The following is a 21,832-nucleotide window of genomic DNA, read 5'->3' as shown; positions in this document are numbered from 1 at the left end:
TGTTGTTCTGTGGAAAAATGGAGGAGTCAAAGTGTACACAATAAATACGGCCCACCCACCTCCATCTGCAGTCTGGAGTGGGGACCTGTTACGGCAACACTGTGTCTGTTTGTTTTTTGGCTGCCACGCGCATATATAGTTACAGCGCCCGCCAGCAGGTCCCGCTGTGTGTTCATATCCACCAGCAAACACAGCACAGCACCTTTTGTCCCCTTTAGCCTAAGGGCCTAAGGGCCTTAGGAATGTTCCAAGTCTCTTGTGGCCAGGGATTGCACTGCAGTCACATGATATTGTCTCAGAGCCTTACCTCAATTGCCCAGGAGACTGAATCGAAAACACTGAATGTCAATTATTATTAAACATAATTTATTTGAAGTGAAAAAATACAGACAAATATACATGGGTGTCATGTAAATGATATTTCGCGAAAAAGAACAATGAGTATGGCTGAGGGTTTGGATTGTACAACCAACTTGTCTTGCGATGAACAGGGGCAGTCGCTATAACATAACATTATTTGAGAATGTAGCATTTATATTCAGACAAAAGGTGAAAAACAAACTTGTCTTGAAGAAGCTAAATATGGCGAATCGGTCCTAGAATCCGAGAGCTTCCTTTCCAAACAGTATTTTATGATGCTTCTAAATGGAAAGGACCCACTGTCACTTGTGGATCTGTTCGGTCTGAAAATTATCCAATATTGCAGTTAAATACTGACGTGTGGATAAACGTGCATTGGATAGAAAGTGTTATCCATATGCATGAGTGTAGAGCCCAGCTGTAAAATATGGATGAAGGAACAGCGCATGAAAAATGTACATATTTGTGTTTACATATGTTGCTAGAAATATCAATAATGTATCACTAATGCGTCTCGTTTGGCGGCTACTTGCTATGACATTTTTTCAATGTTTAGATCCTTTCCGCGTCGTTATGTGGAATTGGTTTGTTTTGAGCTTCTTTTTATAGGAATTCGTTATTGTTTTACTGCCTTCACCCCACTGCACTGTCGCCGCTAGTTATATACACATAAAACAAATCCGAGAGGTGAGTCTGCAAACTATGGGGATCTGTTTTGTGGGATGCAGCTGCTAGGAAGTGCCATCAGTATATGTTATGTAAGTTCGAATCAGTCCAACTGGTGGAAAATCAGTACAATCTCACCGCTAACAGTCTATTATGCCCTGCAGACTTGCTTTTCTGTGTTAAAGAAGGAAGTGATATTTGAAAGGCTAGTTTTCTCCCTTCATAATCATTCATCACTGAGCGTTTTTTGAACAAATTAAAAAAAGTGCTCTGAAGGCTTCACTTGCAGTAATGCCACGATGCTTTGTATAAGACGAGCATTTTTGATGTGCTGATTATGATTATGCTTTGTGCATATAGTGTTGAAGGTGCTGCTATTGTTGTTTGCTTCGGCAGAAAGGGCATTACCTCTACGTTCCTCTTCCTCGATCCAGTACTTCTGAGGTTACAAACTGCACTCCAGAAATTCAATCCATCTTATTAATATATCACCCGCAACTCTCCCCTGAGACTATAATACTCCCAGCCTCCCACAACGTGTCAGAGGTAATGTTCCTTCTCCCTGCACCCCTAGCTGGGTGGTTGGTGCATGCTGAGATGTTGTCAGGTGATTAATGGAGCATCATGACAGCGTACTGGTGAGTAAATAAATATGGGCGAAAGCCCGGGAATCTCAGGCAGTGAGTCCAGACCACATAACACAGGGTGCGTCTTTTATTTAGTCTGTGTATTCAGCGATACCGTTGAACGCACCATCACAATGGCGACGAGGTGGTACAGGATGCAAACCTGTCACCTCACATGCCCAGCCGACATCGCTGTGACAGAGCTCCAGCCCTCTGGAGTCTGAGCAGACGATGAAGAGATGGCACACACCCCCTGCCTCGGGGCATGCATTACAGGTATGCGGCAGAGCAGAGCATCGCTGGAGCAGCCGACTGACCTGCAAAGCCAGCACCGTGGCATCAGTATTGTGTTAGGGGAGTTTTCCTAAAGTCCACTTGGAGGTAAGACTATAAAACTATCCCTTGGTATACTGGTCCCCAACTCTTAGTATAAGTCTTTACTACCCAAAGGATTTGGTAGAATTGCAGAGCAGCCAGACTTATCTTATGAGGAGAATGTGAGCTGTAGGTAAGTACACTTAACCCAGTCAATACAATAGTGCAAAAAAACTCTTAAACACACATTTATTCATATATACACAAGGCAAGGTAGGTAAATACTTATTTAGACTAACCAACACACATAGAAATTATTAACAATATATTTCATAGGTGACTGCTTCAACAGTAGTTGTTCGCGCCTACAATTATTACAGAAAATGACACTAATGACAGTTCTACTGTATTACTAGTAGTGCCACACACTCGCTTTGTTACAGAGTACTGATAGAGTCATTCATTTAGTTTCATTCATTTAGTAAAGTCACATCAGACAAAGTCTGTAGAAAGGAAAATTAGGGTTATGCAAGATTTTAGCAGCAATTACTTCTTAGCAACAATGTTCAAGGCTTCTAATGCTTTGGAAGTCCAATCCCTAACTATACAAGAGTTAATCAAAGTCAGTGTAGCAGAGGAGAAAAAGTCTTATGCAACAGCAGCAAAGACAAAGTTGATACTTTAGCCACTTAAATAAAAATGCTTTAGTAGATAACACAAGTCATAAGGCCCCCTCAAAGGACTCCCTAAAGCAGCATAAACTGTTAAGTCTGGGTCAGAGATATGGGAGGACACCTAGACACCTTGTAACGCACTCCAGTCATACTGAAGCGACTCTTCAGCTTGAGGTAAGTTCTACCTCGAGCCCCACAGTACCTTAGGTTGGTTGATGAAAATGCAGCAGCGACAGACCCAGTCAAAAGGAAGGACTCTGAATGGGATGTCACAGCAGGAGTCGCAAGAGAGGACACTCAGAGGACACTCAGCAAGGATTTCTTCGGTCTCCAACGTCGGTGTGCGATTTTGGCACCTTTTTAACAGCTCCAAAAATGAACAGTTAGCACTGGTCGATTGTCCTCATTTCTGCAGTCTTGCACTCTGGTGAGGGGTCTTGGATGAGTGGGATTTTGCCACTGGAGGTCCAACTGGAGCTCACCAAAGTCCTGGGCGGATTCGTCCACGCAAAGACGTTGAACTGCAAATGGGTCGGAGGTCCCCTGGTATTCCCGTATGCAGCCCTGGAAGGTCACAGCACCTCGGGGGATGGCTCGATCTGCAGTTCGTCTTGGGGCTGGTTGTTCTCACCAGCCAAAGGGAAGGAGACATCCTCTTCGGAGCTCCTCTGTCGATAAACGGGATCAGGACAGTAGTGGCCACTTCATGGTTACTGGAAGGGTCTGCAGGCGTCTCTGGTCATCTACAGCTTTGGATCATCTGTTCCAGTGACCGTCTCGCCTTCTACCTCAGGAACCTCACCTCACCTTTTTAAAACTCCTCCCCCGCTTCTTGCCTTCAAAGACAAACTGGAGTCTAGGCGGGAACACCCAAGGGTTCCTGCCATAGGCAAAACTCACATTCTGAATTCCCCCTCCCAGAATGGTAGATGAAGGGTTCACAAAGAACAACAACGCAAGAAATGATGAAAAAAGAAAGGAGCCACCACGTAAGCACATAGGTGACCCTTTGGTACATAACAGAGTCTGTGAATACAGTCTACGGTAAAAGAAATAGCACCAGAGTTGGAAGAACATATCTACTGCCACCAGCCATAACTATAGGGTTGTCACTGTGACCAAGGAGCAGAGAGATAGGGATACTAGGTATCCCCTTAGCACTCCACATAAGGAGGTATTTGCTAATCTCTCATAAGTTAAAGTTTTAGGAAGGATGCAAAGTATTCCTCCATGCTTAAGAACAGTTGTTTTTAAGGATAGTAAAAAAAATCTCAAAGGAGAACCCAAAGGGTTCCCAGCAACACTGCTCATCGGGTGCTGTGTGCTGCAAGAGTTTAATACAGATGCCTTTAAGAGATATGGAGGAAAGCAAGACACCATAGAATAAGGTAAAACAGAAAAAATAGAGTTCCAAAGGTCAGAGCAACTAAGAATGTATAAGGGGAAAAAGGCTCCCCTCATTCAGGAGAGAAAGAAAAAGGTCCAGAAGAACAGCAAAAAGTGCTGGGGGGGGTCTCACTAGGAGAGTGGACTAAGCATGAAACAGATACATCTCTCTAACACCCACCAGGACAGCATTTGGGACATAAAGCAGAGTGGATCAGCAGCACCGTTAGCGCTACAGTACTGGCAGCCTAAGTCCGGTCCCCATCACGCTGTGAATGATGTAACGTGACGCAGAAGAGCAAGCGCCTGCTGTGGCTCAGGGGGAACCACGAGTGGCGAATAGTGTCACCTCGCATCAAAAGAAAAATAAACTAAGAAAGGGAAATAGCATGTGTGAGCCCACAACATGCACCAGGCAAGCGGAAGGCTATCAACTAAAGGAAATTGCTGCCGATGAGCAGGGCAGTCATCAGAGAGCGAGCTTGTGCAGGAGAAGGATTGTCGAGCACAACTCACGTGTTGGTGAGCACAGTGAGTTAACTGGGTGGGGAGGAAGACCCCAGACAGCCCCACTCAACACCAACAAGCAAGCAAACATGTGGGGATAAATCAGAGTTATCATTCAAATAACAACCCAGGCTCTGCCCTGAACATATAACAGAGCCAATAAGACACAGGACATCATACCCTCACCAGCGAGAGCAAGCACCCAGGAACCAGCCCCTGAGGGCAATACATGGCTAGACTCGTTCCAAGGGCAATTCATGACCTGTTTGACCCCTATTGGCCAGGGGCTGAACCCTGGTGGGAGTTATGTCTGCAACAGTTCGAGTTGCACATCAAATCACAGAAGGTCACAGACCCAGAGGACAAAAGGCTTCTCCTAATGCATAACCTGGGGACGCTGGCACTCAGACTGTTTAATGCCCTGCCTAACAGGACTACTGAAGATGACTGCAACAAAGCCAAAACATTCCTGACAGACAAATTCAAACTGCAACTAAACCCTGACTTTTAAATGAGTCAGACATGCGAGCGGTCTCATGAGAAAATGTATGATGTCCACGCCCTCCTAAGGGAGATGGCCATAAGATATGATTTCCCGGATGAGGTGTTTGCAGTACGCCAGCAAGTGATCCATGGGCTCTCATCAGAGAAATTACTCAGGGCGATGCTGTCATCGAGGAACCTGGCAGTAGTAGAGTGCATATTTATCATGGGACGCCAGCAAGAACAGATGGATGCGCAGGTCGCAGCGATGGAAACAGTAATGAGCTGACTACTGTTAGATTCAAAGAAACCTGAAAACACCATCACAGCAGTAAACACCCAAAGCAAAGGGCTGGAGAAGACACTCCCAGCATCAAAAACGCAAGAATCCTGCAAATGCTGCAGAGGCAAATGGCACAGGGAGGAACAGTGCCCAGCACTGGGGATTGTCTGTTGAAAGTGTGGTAAAATAAACCATTATGCATCAGTGTATCTCAGCTCAACGCCACATAGTCAGCCAGAGAACAAGTACTCAGCACCGCCAGGAAACAGAAGCACTGACAATCGCAGAGGTAGCAGGAACAGAGACACGCACCCTAGCAAGTACCTGCAATGAGACAGAGGACGAGCATGGGCGGCAGTGGCAGAACATGGAGCGGATGACAGCACCACAGTGCCAAAAGACAAGAAGAGAGAAAGTACACCTCATATCGACCATTAAGCCACATCACGGGACAAGAAAGCCCGGGAAACACGCACAGCCAACGTGTATGATCTTGGCAGACGGTACCCCATGAAATTGATGATCATCACCAGTGCCACCATGCCCACAGAAATTTGAATCCGTCCATAAATAACCAAGATAATGAAGATGGTCATTTTGGTGACATTATCAATACTAAATCCCGCGCACCATAGAGTGACACCACGGAAAGTATTCATATATAGTTTGTTTTTGATGACATAAAACTAGTCCTACCTTTTCCTCGCTAAAACGGACTTCTACTTATGCTCCTGTACTATCTTGTAAAAAAGAAATAAATTCAAACTATGACTAGGAACGTACAATAATAGTATTTTTGACATATAATCCACATTTTTAAATTAGGGATGTTGACTGTTATAGACAGAGGAATATACTCAGCCCTACAGTTAAAGGGGATATCTGCCACTTTTACTCCCTATAAATAGGCAAATACTCCCAAAAAAGAAAATAGGGAGTTAAAATACATTCAACAAAAAATGCCTTTCACCCACAAAGCTTCATGGATATGTTTGCAGCAGTAGTGCATGTAATAGCACAGGAAGAAAATACTATTATTACTACCCGATGGGAAGAAGTAAACCGGTATCTTTTTTATGTGCATGAATAACTAGGTGCAAAGAAATGATTATTTTAAAAAAAATGTCAGTTTTCTAGTTTAAACATATTTGTATCTGCTTATAAAACACTCCCATTGGAAAATGGACTTACATTTTTAATCTGTAAAAAATCATTTTACTCCCATCTTTAAAAAGTAGGGAATAAAATACTCCCACTTCCAAATCTTATCTGGATCACTGACTATACTGATTATCAGGTATAAACATGTGTTGCAAGCTACTAGCCAGGGATGAAAAGACACTTGCACACTCAGTTAATCACTTACACACAGCAAACCATTTCTTACTCACCAGGAGTTAGTGATGGCCAGACTTGAAATGTGGCATGTATAAAACCTGAGGGCCCAGCTCCTGATTGATGTAAAGTCTGAACATGGAGCTTGAGCAGTTCTAATACATTTACATTGGAATCCCATGGACCATTCCAGGACCCACCAAAAGACTCACTCTGAACGAACATCCCTTATTTGAGCTATGGACAACTGCACCAAAGACCCACTGCCACTTACAAATCATTGCTGTTACTCATGTAGTAGCTTTTGGAGGAAACCGTTAAAACTGTTTGCTAAAATCTTTGGAAATATTTTAGTATCCATTTGATATTTGGGCTGACTGATGTGACGAATCCTTGGATGTCGTCACTTCTCCCTGAGGTGGAGCCCCTTCCCTTGAGGCCAGGGAGGTGAGGCCGCTACCTGATAGACCCCCTTGCGGTGTTACTCAGCGGGAGAATCTCATGAGGATATAAGGATGACCATCCAATGGAAGCGCAGTATGCCAACCCTCCATCACCTCCACCTCCTACACATCCTCCTATCCCCTCACTCAATAGCCCACACTTCCATGTATGCTAGGCTAGTGGGCATCCCATTTCCTGCTGAGACAAGGAAGAATGGAGACTACCCAAGGGGAACATAATGGACTTCTCCCGAGAAGAAGAAGAAGAAGGACTACCCAAATGAGTACTCCCTGACAAGTACTGGGACAAGGAGGTCTGCCACAAACAATGCCTAAGAAAAGCCTGGGCAAGGGAGTGATTCCCTCTGGCATTGTGAAGAGAGAAACAAGTATACGCCTGGCAAAGGAACATGGAAATGGAGACATTTCCCCAGGCATTGGAAAATGTGAAAGTAAGCCTGAGAAAGGCCAGGAGAAGGGACACATTCCCCCAACTGTTGTGAAGTGCAATAAAAGCCTGAGAAAGGTCTGGGGAAGGGAGACATTTCCCCTACTGTCGTGAACTGCAGTAGGGAGCCTGAGAAAGGCCAGGAGAATGGAGCCATTCCCCCTGACACTGTGAAGGTGTGAAACCAGTGAAGAGAAAGTCCAGGGGAAAGGGGTCATTCCCCCTGGCGGTGTTTGTGGAGGAAAAGACTAAGAGTATTTTCTGGTAGTTGAGCCGACAAGATAACTGGAGAAGGGAGTAACTCCCCAGAAAACCCCATAGTAAAGAAACAACAGTGGGCCAGAAGGAACAGTGATGTTTGCACTGCAATTTTACCCTTTGAGTTGAACTAAGAAATTTACCGTTGTTGACATTGCAACCTGGAACTTTGTTTCATACTTTGGAAAGGTGTTGAGACCTGGGGAAGGGAGTCATTTCCTCAGGTAAAGATCCCACCTAACAATTGGAACTGTGAAGAAGGGAGTCATTCTTCTGGACCAAGGAAATCCATTCCCTCTTAAGTTAAGTTGCAAGTGTAAGGGACAGAAGTAGGCTTTTCGACACAGGACAGTGGACTATTGATTTACATGGACATTCTGACTGAACCCTTAGTATTTAAGTTGAGTTAGGGAAACCCCTTGTGATGCTGTAAATGCTTTGGAGGGACATGGCCTCCATGTTCTTGTCCTGTACTCCCTTATCATGTGTGTTCTGTGTTGTTTTCTGCACAGGAGTCCAGTTGGGACTAATGGCAGTGCAGCTCTTCCTCTTTTTGGTTGTGGTGAACAGAGACCTTTGGGAAACCCTTATGGCACCCATGGGTGGGGGTACAACCCAAAACCCTGTAACCCTAGTGTGTTGTTGGGCACCTGTGTGATGCCCATAGAGCAGAGGATGGGCTGGTGACAGCTCCATGCTGAATGTGACAGGTGCTCCGAGTGTCCTCCATTTTGGGAGGCCCAGGCCCTGCTATAGGAATCCATGGATTCCTGATAGAAAGCAAGATGGCCCCTGTGGCCTCTTGGTTTTTATTGCCTGTTGCCTTGTTTTTCCAAAGTCCTGGGAAGCTCTGACTCTGTCCCTTCCCCTGACTGGCTGTTGGGTGGAAGAACCATGTATGGTATTGTGGGGGAAGTCCAGACCAGACTGGCTGGAGCCTTCCCAGTGACTGTATGTGGTGGGTACACCCTTTGGGTTGGACCTGTATGAATAGAGTGTGTGACCAATATGGATTCTATGTTACGGGTGTCTGGTTTCTGTGTGTGTGAAGCAATGAATGAGACAGCGCTGCGTGAAACTGACATGAATGCAGTGTGGTGTGCTGAAAGGCTGGATGCTTGCCCCTATCCACATTCCTTGTTATGGGTGTCTGGGTGGAAGTGAATAGCCTGAATGCCTGTGAGCTTGATTGGCTCCCTGCTTGCATGAATGCCCTTCTGTGTGATTGGCTGATTGAGCCTGGCTCAGGCAGAGTGAATGAGGGACAGATGTTTATATCTGGTGACCTCTCACTTACCAATTTGTTCAGAAGCTGAAGTTGAAACTTGAAGCTCCTCCTTAAAGCCCAGCTGTAAGAAGAAAAATGGCTGCTGCATTTCCTTCGACGAACTATAAAAGCTGTCGAGTCTGTCGAGGACTGAACCGAAAGAGGGCCTGGCTAGGAGACCTCTCCCCGAGCTATGAGGGACCATCATGCAAAACTGCTGTTCTTCATCCAGGCACCCTGGAAGCCAGTCTCGAAAGGCTGTCGACCGGAGAAGGGGTCCACCGAGAATCTTGAAGTAAAGCGCTGGGATAGCAAGGCCATCAAAGTCCATTGCGGTCGACCGGGGTCCGGAAGATTTCCGTAACCGTTGGAAGCCAGTCGAAGCGTGTCACCCAGAAGCGGGGATACCTTGATACCGTGCTGCTCGATGACCGGCGACGCAAAGCTCCACCAGTGCCTAAGAACATTTGACAGAGGGCTCCCTTGCCATCACCGTCAACCGCTTTGTGCCGCTGTAGAAAGTCGAGGTCGTCGGCTACTGAGGAAAGTCCGCCGGTGGGTTTTCCGTCACCCAAAGCCGACAAATCCATCCCGAGGACACTGACATGATATGATCTGATAGTCTTTTTATAATGCGCTTAATACCCAGAGGTTTCTAAGTGCGGATCCAGGGATCGAACCTGTGTTGCTCTGTGTCATCCTGTTTCCACAGCAAGCACGTTGCCCCTGAGCTATCCTCCCGAGAGGAGTGAAGATCCGAAATCCAGCCTGTGGTCGAGTCCTGATCACCGAAGCCATCCCGAGGTACGTGCTTTGGCTGCAGCACCGACAGGCCAGAGGACAACTGAAGTATCTTCCGATGCCGGCTGCTGGGCCTTCATCCATCACTAAGTCTTCTTTGCGGCACCAAAGAATTTGCATTGAAAGTGAAACGCATGCCTCATCTTCCCAGGACTTCCTCGAACAATCGTCAAAGAACAAGGCGAAGTTCGAAGCTGCTGTCTCGATGCCAGTGTTCCACATTTCTTAGAGGAATCTCGACGCCCAGTGGCTCCTGCTTTAAAGGGAGTCCACCCTCGAGGGATCGGTCGACGAACCATCAAAGAAACTCTTCTATCTCAGGTACATTGGGGTGGTTAACATTTTTCACAAGAAAAGAAGACTGGTTAAACATTTATGGACTGGGCTTGTTAATACTTTTATTACAGGTTGCCCAGGTGGGGGGATCCTCACTCAGAATTGTGTCTTAGTAACAAAAGAAGCATTATGCCATTGTTTAACCTAATCTGCCTTCTTTTCTTATGATCAATGCTGTTATACCTGGCTGCATGATTTGTATGCGATTATAACTGTCAGCAGTTGATACGTTTTAAAGCAATCTAAAGCTAAGTGTGGTACCACATAGACATTGTGTATATTTGCCGTATTGGAATTACCAGAGTACAAAGTGTGTTATTAGTTGTGTATATATCTCTGAACCTTATTTTCATATAAGGAACTGTGTTAGTACATACCATAGTGTGTGGATGTTCTTTTGTGGGGGTTTGGGGACTCACTGTACTTAAAAACCAGTCCACATCACCTCCTGAGAGCTTAAGCCTTGCTTGCTTGTCCATTGCTACCACAATAGAGAACCTTGGCTGGACCTGTGTGTCAGTCTCCTCCTGCTGCACCCTTACGCTGAATAAAAGATTAACAAATGCAGAGGTGTCCCTTCCTTCTGAGTTATCTGAAATTAGTACCCGGCACGCGCGGCTGAACAGGAATACTGTGTGGTGATTGGCTCATTTGCGAGCCATACCACACGGTATTCCCGTCCACGCGGTGCGTGCCGGCTACTCTGTTCCCGGCGAGGGGCGTGGCAGCCCCTCAGACAATGAGCAGGCTCAAAACGGGGCAATCCCTGCTCCGAGCCTCCGCATGGCTGGAGGCTTCCTTCGTCCCCCGCCGGGGACTCAGGTAAGATTTTTTTTTCCCCAAGCGTTTCCTCCCTCCTCCCGCCCCACCCCACTTACCAAGCGTTTCCTCCCTCCTCCCGCCCCACCCCACTTACCTTCTATCCCACGGTCTCCGGCAAGGGACGATGGAAACCTCCAGCCGCATGGAGACTCGGAGCGGGGCCATCCCCGCTCCAAGCCTCCACACGGCTGGAGGCTTCCATCGTCCCCCACCGGAGACTGCGTTACATTTTTTTTTTTTTCTTCCTCCCCATCCCCTCCCTTCCGCCCTCCCGACCCCACTTACCTTATTTTTCTTCTGGTCTTGGAAGCAAACGCGCTGGGAACACTTCTGTTCCCAGCGCGTCTGCTCCCGATGGCTGCCATGGAAAGGGAAAACGGACTATGTTTTCCCTTTCCATGGCGGCGGCCATTATTTTTGCCATTTTTATTTTTTTTTTCTGTTCCGAAACGTGTTTCGGAACAGAAAAAAATGCCATTAACACCCCGATCCAACAGACCGGGGTACTAATGGCAATAAGACCATTAGTACTTATTACTACGCTCAGGCCTATAACTAAGGCCCTGGGCATTACCTGGGGCGGTATTGGCCCGCCGCCTGGGGTCTTATTGCCACACTATTAAGTAACTCTTGTTGCGTCACTGAACATCTTTGCCAATCTGCTCTGCTGGTGATGTTTCTGGGTCAGAAGTCTTCCAGTTAGGAGTGTAGTTGCATCCTGATCTTCTGGTTCTTCTAGAGTGCCACAGGTTTTGGTGGGAGTTTGGTAAGGTTAACAGTTTGAAATTGTGTAGTAATTCATTTTAATTACACAGGTTTTTGTTACAAATTTAGCTTAGTCATTTCTTTTTGAAAAATACTAATCACTACAGCTGGATCAGTGTAAATAAATGAAGCACAGGGCAGGGCCATCTTAAGCAATTTTGGGCCTGGGGTGCAGACACCTTTGTGATCCCGTCCACTGAACCAAAGAACTTTTGGGCAACCAGAGTCTGTGGTCGGACCCGCCTCATTGCAATCGTAAACCATAGCTTGTTATGCTGCCCTGCATTGATCAAAATAAGCATTACTACTCTCTTCCACTTCCCTTACCTTACCTTCTCTTCATCCAAGCTGGACTCATAATAAAAAAGCGGAATTTCAAGGACAACAATAGGAGTCCCAGTCCAGGAAGAGGGTACTAGTGTTCTAGAATAGGACAGGAAGCTTTTTAACAATATCAGGCACAAGCAAGGTATACGAACTGTAGTTGAAATGTAGGACATAAATCAGTAGCCACATGAAAGAAATGCACATACCACAAAACAGACAAAGTACTCATTTAGCAGCCTCAAGCATGGACAGAGGACACTAATTGGAAACAACAACAAAGGTAGAAGCGCCGCATTATAAATAGTGGATGCAGCTCAAAAGCTACCAGGACGGTGCACGTTTCTGGATATAGACTGAGATAAAAATAGGACCAATGTAGTTATGTATTTATTTATTTATTTATTTGTTTGTTTATTTGGGCATTTGTACAGGGTGGGTATCTGGGTTTTCAGTGGTGTTGCCATTAGAAAGCAAAGAAACAAATGGCATTAGGGTACAATATATCAATGGTCACTATCATCATATATGAAGCAACAAAATAACCAGTTAAACCATGAGTCAGGCTTTTTTCAAAAGCATACCTTGAAAGGGCTGGCAATTTTAAAATGTTTTGGGAAGGGCAATTTTAACAGGTTAGACACTATGAGATTAGATGAGTGGCCCAGGATCCCACACAGTGGTGGAGCTGGAATTTGAGCCCTATCTGCAATTTCTGTACTTCACCACTTTGTTTTCCAATCCTTATCATAAGCAAGGTACCATGATTTGTAAATGTTTTCCTTTCATGAACTAAAATAGAACTGACTTGGAAAGTACAAACCTCTCATAACCCAACCTGACATTTTTTAAAAACAAAACAATAAAGGAGCAGGTTATGCACAATTGGAATGATTCTTGCTTCATCGTCTCCATCATCAAGGGAAGTGTACAAGCACCAGAAACAAAATGATGTCCGTTTAAAGAAAATGTTTATCTGGATTTTTCTTTTGTATTAAATACACTCACCGTCTTGAGGATTGTTATGTATAATGGGCAAAAGAACTTTTGCATTTAAAAAAGCATGTTTTTGCATGAAGTAAGTAATGACCTGAAATGATGGGTGCCAGATGCGTGTGACCTTTGACCCCCTCTCTTCTGTCTAGGAACCCTTCTACTCAAATGGCCTACATAAAACAAAATCAGGCAATGGGCTTAACAATGCCACCAACCTATGAGGAGGCAACCCTTTTCATGGAAGAAAGACAGTACTATGCAGTGATTTAAAATGATCCAGGATCAGTATATTGTCTGCTGGTAAAACCAGGTTTCGAGCCATTGGCAATTTGGTTCCAGTGACACAAATGTGGCTACCTAATCACCTATCCCAACTAACACTTTATGCTCTTCATTGGAGGTGGCTGCTCAGGTTTTACAACCTCCATCTGGAGGAACCGAGTTCTAGACGTTCACCATACTGATGCTACATTCATTTTTATAGCTACCTCAATCTGGTGCAGGTACGTTGATTTTGTAGCACAATAGCTGTTACCATCACCATGAAACATATATCTATATATACATGCAGGTTTATCAACTTCAGACATAGCCATGGCTGTGTCGGCCTTGCTGGAATTTGGTTTTGTGATGTTACATATTAACACAAATCCCTGTAACCAGGGCTTAACTCACTAAGCTATCTTCTGAACCATTGTGGCACTCAACTTTATCAATATGCATTTCAAAATTGGTTATTGTGAATGATCAATACATTCCCCACAGAAAAGTGAGAATGCGTAAGTGGCCGCACTAACTATTTATACCAGACTGAACAAAGAAAGCCTTACAGGATTAGATGATCAGAGAAGCATGTGCTTGTCAACAATAGTCAGGCAGTAGATTTAGAGCCTCAGCAGCACGCCATAAAATATCCTAAAGTTTGCTTTTTACATTTTGTCGACACTGGCTTCTTTGGATCAGGAAGCATATGTGGCAGGCACCCTCCAAGGGCGGACCCCGAGATCAAGCCCCATTTGCCCTTCCATAAAGAAGTCTCTGCGTGATGGTGCTACCACCAATAAAGAAAAAGGGAATGATATCACCATTGTTTGTACGGCCAGCATTCTCCTGCTAGCAACTTAAAATAGATCTGTCGTTCATTTTTTTCTTCACCATGTTGATGCATCTGATTTTCACAGGTGCTGGGCCTGACATCATGATTTTGTTCTCTTCCATTTTAGTTAAGTCAATGCTATAGCTGCATGGAATACTATGGTTTGCTTTGCTCAGGTCGTAGCCTTTTGGTGAGGTGAGCGTCACAAGTGGAATGTTGGCTAGCGTAGTAAGCATACCGGAGTATATAGTGTGCATGCCAGATGTACCAGACCCATAATCACTGGGTTCTTTGGGTTTATGATCTAGATCAAGCACCCTATTCAAGGTGTAGGACACAGCTCCATCCGCCCACCGATCCGGTCAGTGCATTCAGTGGATTGCCAGTAGCCTTGCGCCTCCAGGTTCGACAACGGCAAGTAGTGATAGGAGCCGAGGGTGGCTGCATGGAGCACAGTGATACTGTGACTGCTTGTGCTGCAGGATCATAGCTGTCAGGAGCCACTCCTTTTTGCATGCCTGTTTGGTTTCTAAGCACAGTCCTTAGCCCATGATAGGTGGGGCCCGTTGAGTGGGACTAGAACATTTAGAACTGATAACATCCTGCTACATGGACAAGCACTGTAGAGGTGCACTTGCTTAACACCCACAAGAATATCAGCAGTACCGGTGAACACTTTAATAAGAGGCTCTGAGACTCAGCCAGATTTATTAAAGATATAGCTGAGTAAGACTGGTCTGAGGACGGTAAGTATGGTAAGGATACAAGCCTGACACTAAGTTTTAAGAGGATGCTAGGGTTATTGAATGTACCGCCAAGAAAGCAGTATCCGAGCTGCCGTTAGCCATCTAGCTACAACTGGATGACAATGAAGCCCAGTGGATGGAGGTGAACCCACCACAAGGAAGACAAAATAAAGAAAATGGGTGTCAAGAAGGGGAATTAATACCAACCTAAAGAAGGCTAAGACTCCAGTGACCTCCCACACCTTGCCACCGCACTCAACTAGTGTTGCAGTTTTCTCAGTGCTGCTCAGTGCTGCAGGCTTTGTTTTCAAGGCTGAATAATGCCTTGCTGAAGAAGCAAGGGTTGTCTGCTGCCCATGACAAACACTCTATCCCAGAGGAAGCACTAGTAGGGCAAGAAGAAGATAAAGACTTGGCTGGCCCAAAGCAAGGGATGGATCCTGACAGAGTCCCTCATACTGATGTCCAGTACTTAACAGTGGCATGAGGATGAAGAGGCATAGCCGGGGCTTCTTAGGTCAGATATGCACTTAATGACGTGTTCAACCCAGATAACCTCACACACTAAAGTCCTTGGATTGAACCCCTTCTCCAAAGGTGGCAGAGTACCTCACAGTACTCATCGCAATGACTCTGGATAAAGATGTCAGTGGCCAGCTGAGGGCAGAATACCCCTAGGCCCCAAGATGAAGAAAGGTCACAGTTATGCAGGAGCTAGAGGCCATCATGAAGGATTACAAGTTTATCGATCAAGTCTGGTCCTCATGCCAAGATACATTTCTTGACACATCCAGCCCACTAACCAAGGTTTTAGGTCTGGCCCAGAGAGTTCAATACACATGCGCACTGTTGGATCCGGAATTGCTTTTAGGTTGGGTTCAAAGAGCAAATTGCACTACCTCCACTAGTAGTAGGCTGAACTGCATCCATGTATGGGTAGATTCTAAGCTGGGGAAGTCAACTTCCTAGATACAGGCCATCAGCTCAAGGCTTGCTCTTTGGCAGTCATTTCACAAAGACACTTGTCAAGACCTATATGGTCCCAGAGAAAGCTTAAATGTTCCATTATAGGGCCTTCTCGTCTAAAAATATTCTACAGGTGCAGGAAATTGAAGGGGCTGGTTTTCTGGTCCTTAGCAATGATTTAAGGAAACATCAGACAGGAAAATCGATATCAGCCAGATCTTGGTGATCTCTGGAAATTGATAATACTTCCTGCATGTAACCATGAAAGAATCAAAACATACAATTTTAAGAAGCCAATACATGCTCCAAAATAAAGTGACATTATATAGGGAATCCGTATGTTTAAACTCATTCCTGGTGAAAAGAGTCAGGATTTCTATTTTCTCGATCTTTTATTCTTTTAATATGCATTTATATATGTGTTTTAAAAACAAGGTTTGGATGGCAAAAGCTATATATAATGGCACTTGTATTATTGAAGTGCCAATATGTGTGCAGATCATTTGCATATATTGACCTTTGACCATCAAATTAAGTGAAATTGTATATTTTTAAAACTAAAACTGTATATTTTTGCAGATTTTATTTTCAAATCTACAATTTATCTTATGCAATTGCTTAAATACATTTTGAAAACGTTTTCTTTTAATTAAAAACCAAGCGGAATTCTACCTATACCTTCCAACATAAAAGGTATAATATGTATACTTTAGAAACAAATTCACATGCACTCATCCTGAATGCCTCTTTCCTTTCTAGAGCCAGATCCTTTCCTCATCACTAGAATGAGATTGGTAATTCTTGATGAGTATGAATTAGCCAGCGAGTGGGCAGCCAAGTACATCTGTAACCGAATCATACAATTCAAGCCAGGGCCTGGAAGGTACTATGCTTTAGGTTTGCCTACAGGTATGTATGGGTTTAAACATTTTGAAGGAAACTTCACTTTGCTTCTTATAGATAGAGGACTTTTAACGTAAAACATATTTTATGATAAAAATCCTTTACTCATGTCCTACATATATTACACACCATTTGTCAAACCCCTTGTTTCTAATATCTCATAAATAGTAGCGTCTCCCATACCCCACTTCCAGAAACATTAAGGGTTAATGCAGTACAAAATAGACATATTTTTCAAGAATATCAAACCATGCATTTGGGGTGGTATGCAAAGTGCTTGTAATGTGAAATAAGAGCAACATTAAACAACTATTAAAGATAAAATGGATATTGCTCACACTACTAATACTCTGATTGAAGACTGGAGAATGTACCCAGGTGGAAAGAAATAGCACTGAAGACAAGACGTACCAGGGCAACCGTAGATCATGCTGAAACTTGAAGAAATCATTTCAGAAACACTCGAACTTGGAGCTTTTAACAGGCATTGCCTAGCCAACACCCGGCTCCTTTCGTTGATAAACACTGGTTCAAGAGGTTCAAACCTCCTGATAATAGGTAACTTAACCCAATTATTTACGGTCAGCATATAGATCTGTAAATAATGGGCAGAATGAGAACCTTGCAAAGTCTCCTTTTTCTCTAAATACTTGGAATTTCCCACCACAATGTTCCAAATAGCCCACGTGTCCTTTTTGTCTGCTCCCTCCTTCAGCTTTTTACATTTCTCCCTCCTGATCTCCTCCCTCTTTGTTGCTAACTCCCTTTTGTAATCCTCCTTGTTTCTCTAATTTCAGTAAATTCTAGGGGCACCCCCCTTATAGATCCCACCAAGGCCAACATCCTATTCCTACAGTAGTTTTTATCTGCCCAAGATGTCTCCCCTCTGGGAACACCTCTTCCCATAATGAATCAGACTCTGCCAAACAGCAGAATCATGTCCGCAAAGGCATATACCATAGCTTTCTGTAGTATGTCAAAGCTACAGCCTTTTTCTGTATGCTCTTTAGAAGAGCATCATAACTTGTGATATAATTCCCTCTCACTCTGCTCATTCCAAAGAATAAACCTGCCATTTTGCTCATGAGAGCTACTAATCGGAAAGTGACACTCATTTACTGCTGTATTTGAATCACCCTTCCATGTCAAAGACAAAGAATAATGGGTGCTTCCCACCTTTCCCAATACAGCAAATTCCTGCACCATGCCATTGCTCCAACAATATACTAATATAACGTATTGTGCTCATATGTCAATTATTATAGGAAGTGCTCCTGCCAGTTTAACCCTACCACATAGGGCTCTTTAAACAGCTTCTAATAGGATCCTACAATGATAAAGAGTAGTATCCTAAGTGGAGGGGCCCTCCATCAGCAGTCTAGGTATATTGAGTCCATCATCTTCTCCCATTTCTTCACCCACGAGTTCTCCTCAGCCCAATATGACATCATAGTCACCACACACCAACTTAAGACTATCACCATTTCCCCATCTATCATTTTCACATTATTTCTTAACAAGATCGATCACAGGCTGTCCAACATATTGGTTGCGCTTTTTGCAAAATGATATAAGTGTATTCTTGTTTTTTGCAGTTTCCTTTCTTTTTCTTTGTCTTATTCTTTTCTCTTTAGAAAATTCGGATATTCACCATCCAGAAAAATGTTCTGACAATTGTACATTTGCCTTGAAAAAGGAATCGTTTGGGTTTGATGGATTGTTTAGCTTGACTATATTTGGCCAACTAAAGGAGTGCACTGCTCGATTTAATTGTGAGGTCCAGGAGTCTGTTAAAGAGGGTGTTCCTAAAAACATTACCTTACTTTTCAAATTCATATGAAATCTATCAAACTTTAGGAAGAAAACATTTGTAAGACGATAGGGAATTTTATCAATGCCAGAATATATAATAACTAGTAGTTTTTGTTATTTTGTTAGTACAGCTGCAACCTGTATTTGACAATTCCTCGACATTTTGTGGTGTCAGCCTCATGGAGAGATTGTCCTAGGTCAATACCTTCAGCCAAAAATTGTAATTATTATTTTTAATTAATCAAAAGAGTAGTATGACTGCTCACCATAAAGATGTATGCACATGTAAAAAACTGATCTTTGGAGCTGCCAGAACATTTCTTATCTCATTTACAATATTCTCTTCGCCCTCCCATTCAAACCACACAGCATCAGGCACATATCCCACTTCCCCAAGCAGTATTTGTCCAGTAGTTCCTTTTATTCTAAAGGGAACTAGGACCGGCATAGCAGGGTTTGGGCCAGCGTTCCACCAATGCACCTCCAGTGTACAGTGACTGTACCAATCTCTGGTGCACTAAAGTGACTTCGTCAAGGGAAGCCTAGTAATACTACCTACTTCAGTAATCTACATGAACCGTACACATGTGCATTGGGAAAATCTCCTGGAAGGCATCAAAATATCTCTGCAACAAAACATACCACCCCCTGATGATCCAGCAAATTACTATTACACATGGCACACACTGCTATTTAAAAACAGGACAATATCTCGCAACCTAGGATCCACATAATGCAACACTTTCCATTAGAATATCGCTATCAAAACGTGTCACTTCTCCATGTGAAAGGAACTCCAAATTCGAATATCAGCATTCTGGGTGCACACAGTCTTTCAGGCCTTAAGTCATTGGGTGTGAATTTACTTAAAAACCTGCAAAATACAAGGCCATCTCTACCTCTCTCCACCCCTCTCCCTCTCCCTCTTTCCCACCATTCGCCTGTCTCACACTGAATTTCTGCAACCCTTATAAATGTATGTCTGATTGAAGGCAGCATACTAAATATAGGTGGGAATTGCCTGACTAGCCACTTCAGTCCTACAAGATGCTAGTGTTAGAACGGGAAATCAAACACTAGAATCCGAAATAAAATGAACTTTTCCTATATGATCAACATGGGCGAAATATAATTTCCTATGCCCACAACCATGAGGCCCCCTTTTATTTGAAAGCCTTCTATATTTATTTATGTTTTTATGTGTAAAATGCATAAAATGTGTAATCCACACACTATGCATTTGATAGTTAAAGGTGCCTTCTGGATAAGAAGGCGATGTTGATAATAAAGAGATGCTATTAAATAAGATGAGTGAGCAGTTAAGATCAACTGAAAAAATCAGAGCCTTAGTGTTTTTTTAAGTGAAAGAAGTGAAAGAAGGAAGCTGTGAGGGGTTAGAAATGAGAGCCGGACACAAGTTTGCCATAACACAAAAGGGGTTGGCAAAAGGCCTCTCTGACCCTGCTCTAAGAGGAATTTCCCTGCCTAACCAAACACTAAGGCGCTGTCCTTGTCAGGATGTCAAAACAAAACTATCCAGTGTCCAACATTCTATTCTGACCCTCACACTCCAAACCAAACTCTAAGGTAAAAAGAGGGATTTGTCTTTAACCTTGATTGGTTTGGATTTGGAAAAAGTGTTCATAAAGGAAAAATGACTTAAACAAAAGTTTCTTCAAGGATGAGGTTCTTGGTTGCAGAAGTTGGTAGTTCTCTTCTCCTGGATTTTTCTTTATTCTTTGGGCTTTTTATTCACAACAGTTCTTTGGGTCTTTCTTGGCCAGGTATAACACATAGCCAACAATTGTTTGACTTCTCAATTGTAGTTTCTCTTCAGAACAGTTCTTTGGGCCTTTCTTGACCAAGTAAAACACTTCTATATCAAACTTGTTTGGCTTCTGTTGACTTCTTTCAGAACAGTTCTTTTAGGCTTCTCTTGGCAAAATGCAATGCTTGTACATTAAACTTGCTTAGCACAATCCTTTTTTTTACTGCCTGGTATACTCTCCTGCCAGGACTTCTGCTTCACACACTTGAGATTGCCTGGTGTACCCGCCTTCCAGGACTTCCAATGTTCACACACTTGTAACTGCCTGGTCTATTCCTGTGCCAGGGCTTCTGCTTCTTCTGGTTTTTTAACCATTTCAAAACCTGCTTGTATACAATATTGGATAATGTATCTGCCTGATGTATTATCTTCAGTGTTTTCATACATGCACTGTGTACATTTACACATTAGCAAAGGGTTCATTTGCGACTTAAGTTTCCTTTGCCTTATATGTCTGCTTCTCTGCTCTCTCTCGGGTAGGCAACTTTCAATAATCTGTACTCTGCGTGCTCGTGATACGCCCTGGTGTTCTTGTCGTTCTCAGGAGGACTCAACGGTTTCTGTAGGCATTGGAATCTTCTCTCGTGGTCAGCTGGTGAAGGATTCCCTACCGCTTCTCTTTCTCAGTCTGCTTTCCTTCATGGACTGGACCTCGGTGGCTTCTAATTAGCCAACTTGCTGTTCTCAAGGCTCTGGTAAGCGGAATACTACTCTTCACCGTCTGCAAATGTCCAGGTGTTTTCAACTGCTCCTGGCGTTCTCGTTCTCACATCATCCCTCGGTTTAGCAGTTCCTTCTACTTCCGTTGGTGTACCGCTTCACTCCACCATGCCAGTTCTGGCTTCTCGACCCTCCCCTCTGTGCAGAGAGGTATGATTCTCTCTTGCCAGTCACCACAGCAGCGGCCCTCCATTCTCTGTTTGGGATTACATTTCCCAGGCACAGGTGTGTGCCAGGAAACACTAGAGCACTCACTAGGTTCACAGTCTCTCTTGCTCCACATTACTCAATCCTTCCTCTTCTTCGTCTCAGTATTTCGTAAATTCTAGGAACTGAAGTCCATTGTAAGTGGTTGACTGGTGGAAGTTGAATGAGCATTTCTAAAAGGAAAGGTTTGGATGGTAAACCATTCATGATGGAATGATATGTGGAATTGAAAAAGGTGATTCCATAAAATTGCAAGGTGGACTCGCAGATTTGGCTAAAGGGGTTTCCATGTTCTTTATGGGGAAAAGGGAGGGAACATGGCAATAGGCCATGAGGGTTTCAGAGATGGGGAGGTAATACCGCCAAGAGATTAGTGATGACTCCACCAGATTCATCACAGAGCACGTGTGCCTGCTGTTGCAGAGAAGGTTATTCAAAGTTTGGGAAGGGTGGACAGCT

General features: G+C 43.9%; 1 protein-coding gene across 3 annotated transcripts in view; it reads left to right on the top strand.

The window, feature by feature from the left end:
• Window positions 1-971: 971 nt before the first annotated feature.
• GNPDA2 (glucosamine-6-phosphate deaminase 2) overlaps window positions 972-21,832 on the top strand; it is a 124,992-nt gene continuing 104,131 nt past the window's right edge. The window contains exons 1-2 of one of the 3 annotated variants that reach the window (XM_069631730.1): window positions 972-1,047; window positions 16,663-16,812. In XM_069631730.1, the coding sequence (XP_069487831.1) occupies window positions 16,689-16,812 (124 nt within the window). In that variant the 5' untranslated portion in view covers window positions 972-1,047; window positions 16,663-16,688. The other 2 variants (XM_069631731.1, XM_069631732.1) reach the window with 2 other exon arrangements.

Source organism: Ambystoma mexicanum, chromosome 6q (assembly GCF_040938575.1).
Source record: "Ambystoma mexicanum isolate Mex_15411 chromosome 6q, UKY_AmexF1_1, whole genome shotgun sequence".
NCBI lineage: Eukaryota > Metazoa > Chordata > Amphibia > Caudata > Ambystomatidae > Ambystoma > Ambystoma mexicanum.
This window is presented reverse-complemented; position numbering and strand designations above follow the sequence as displayed.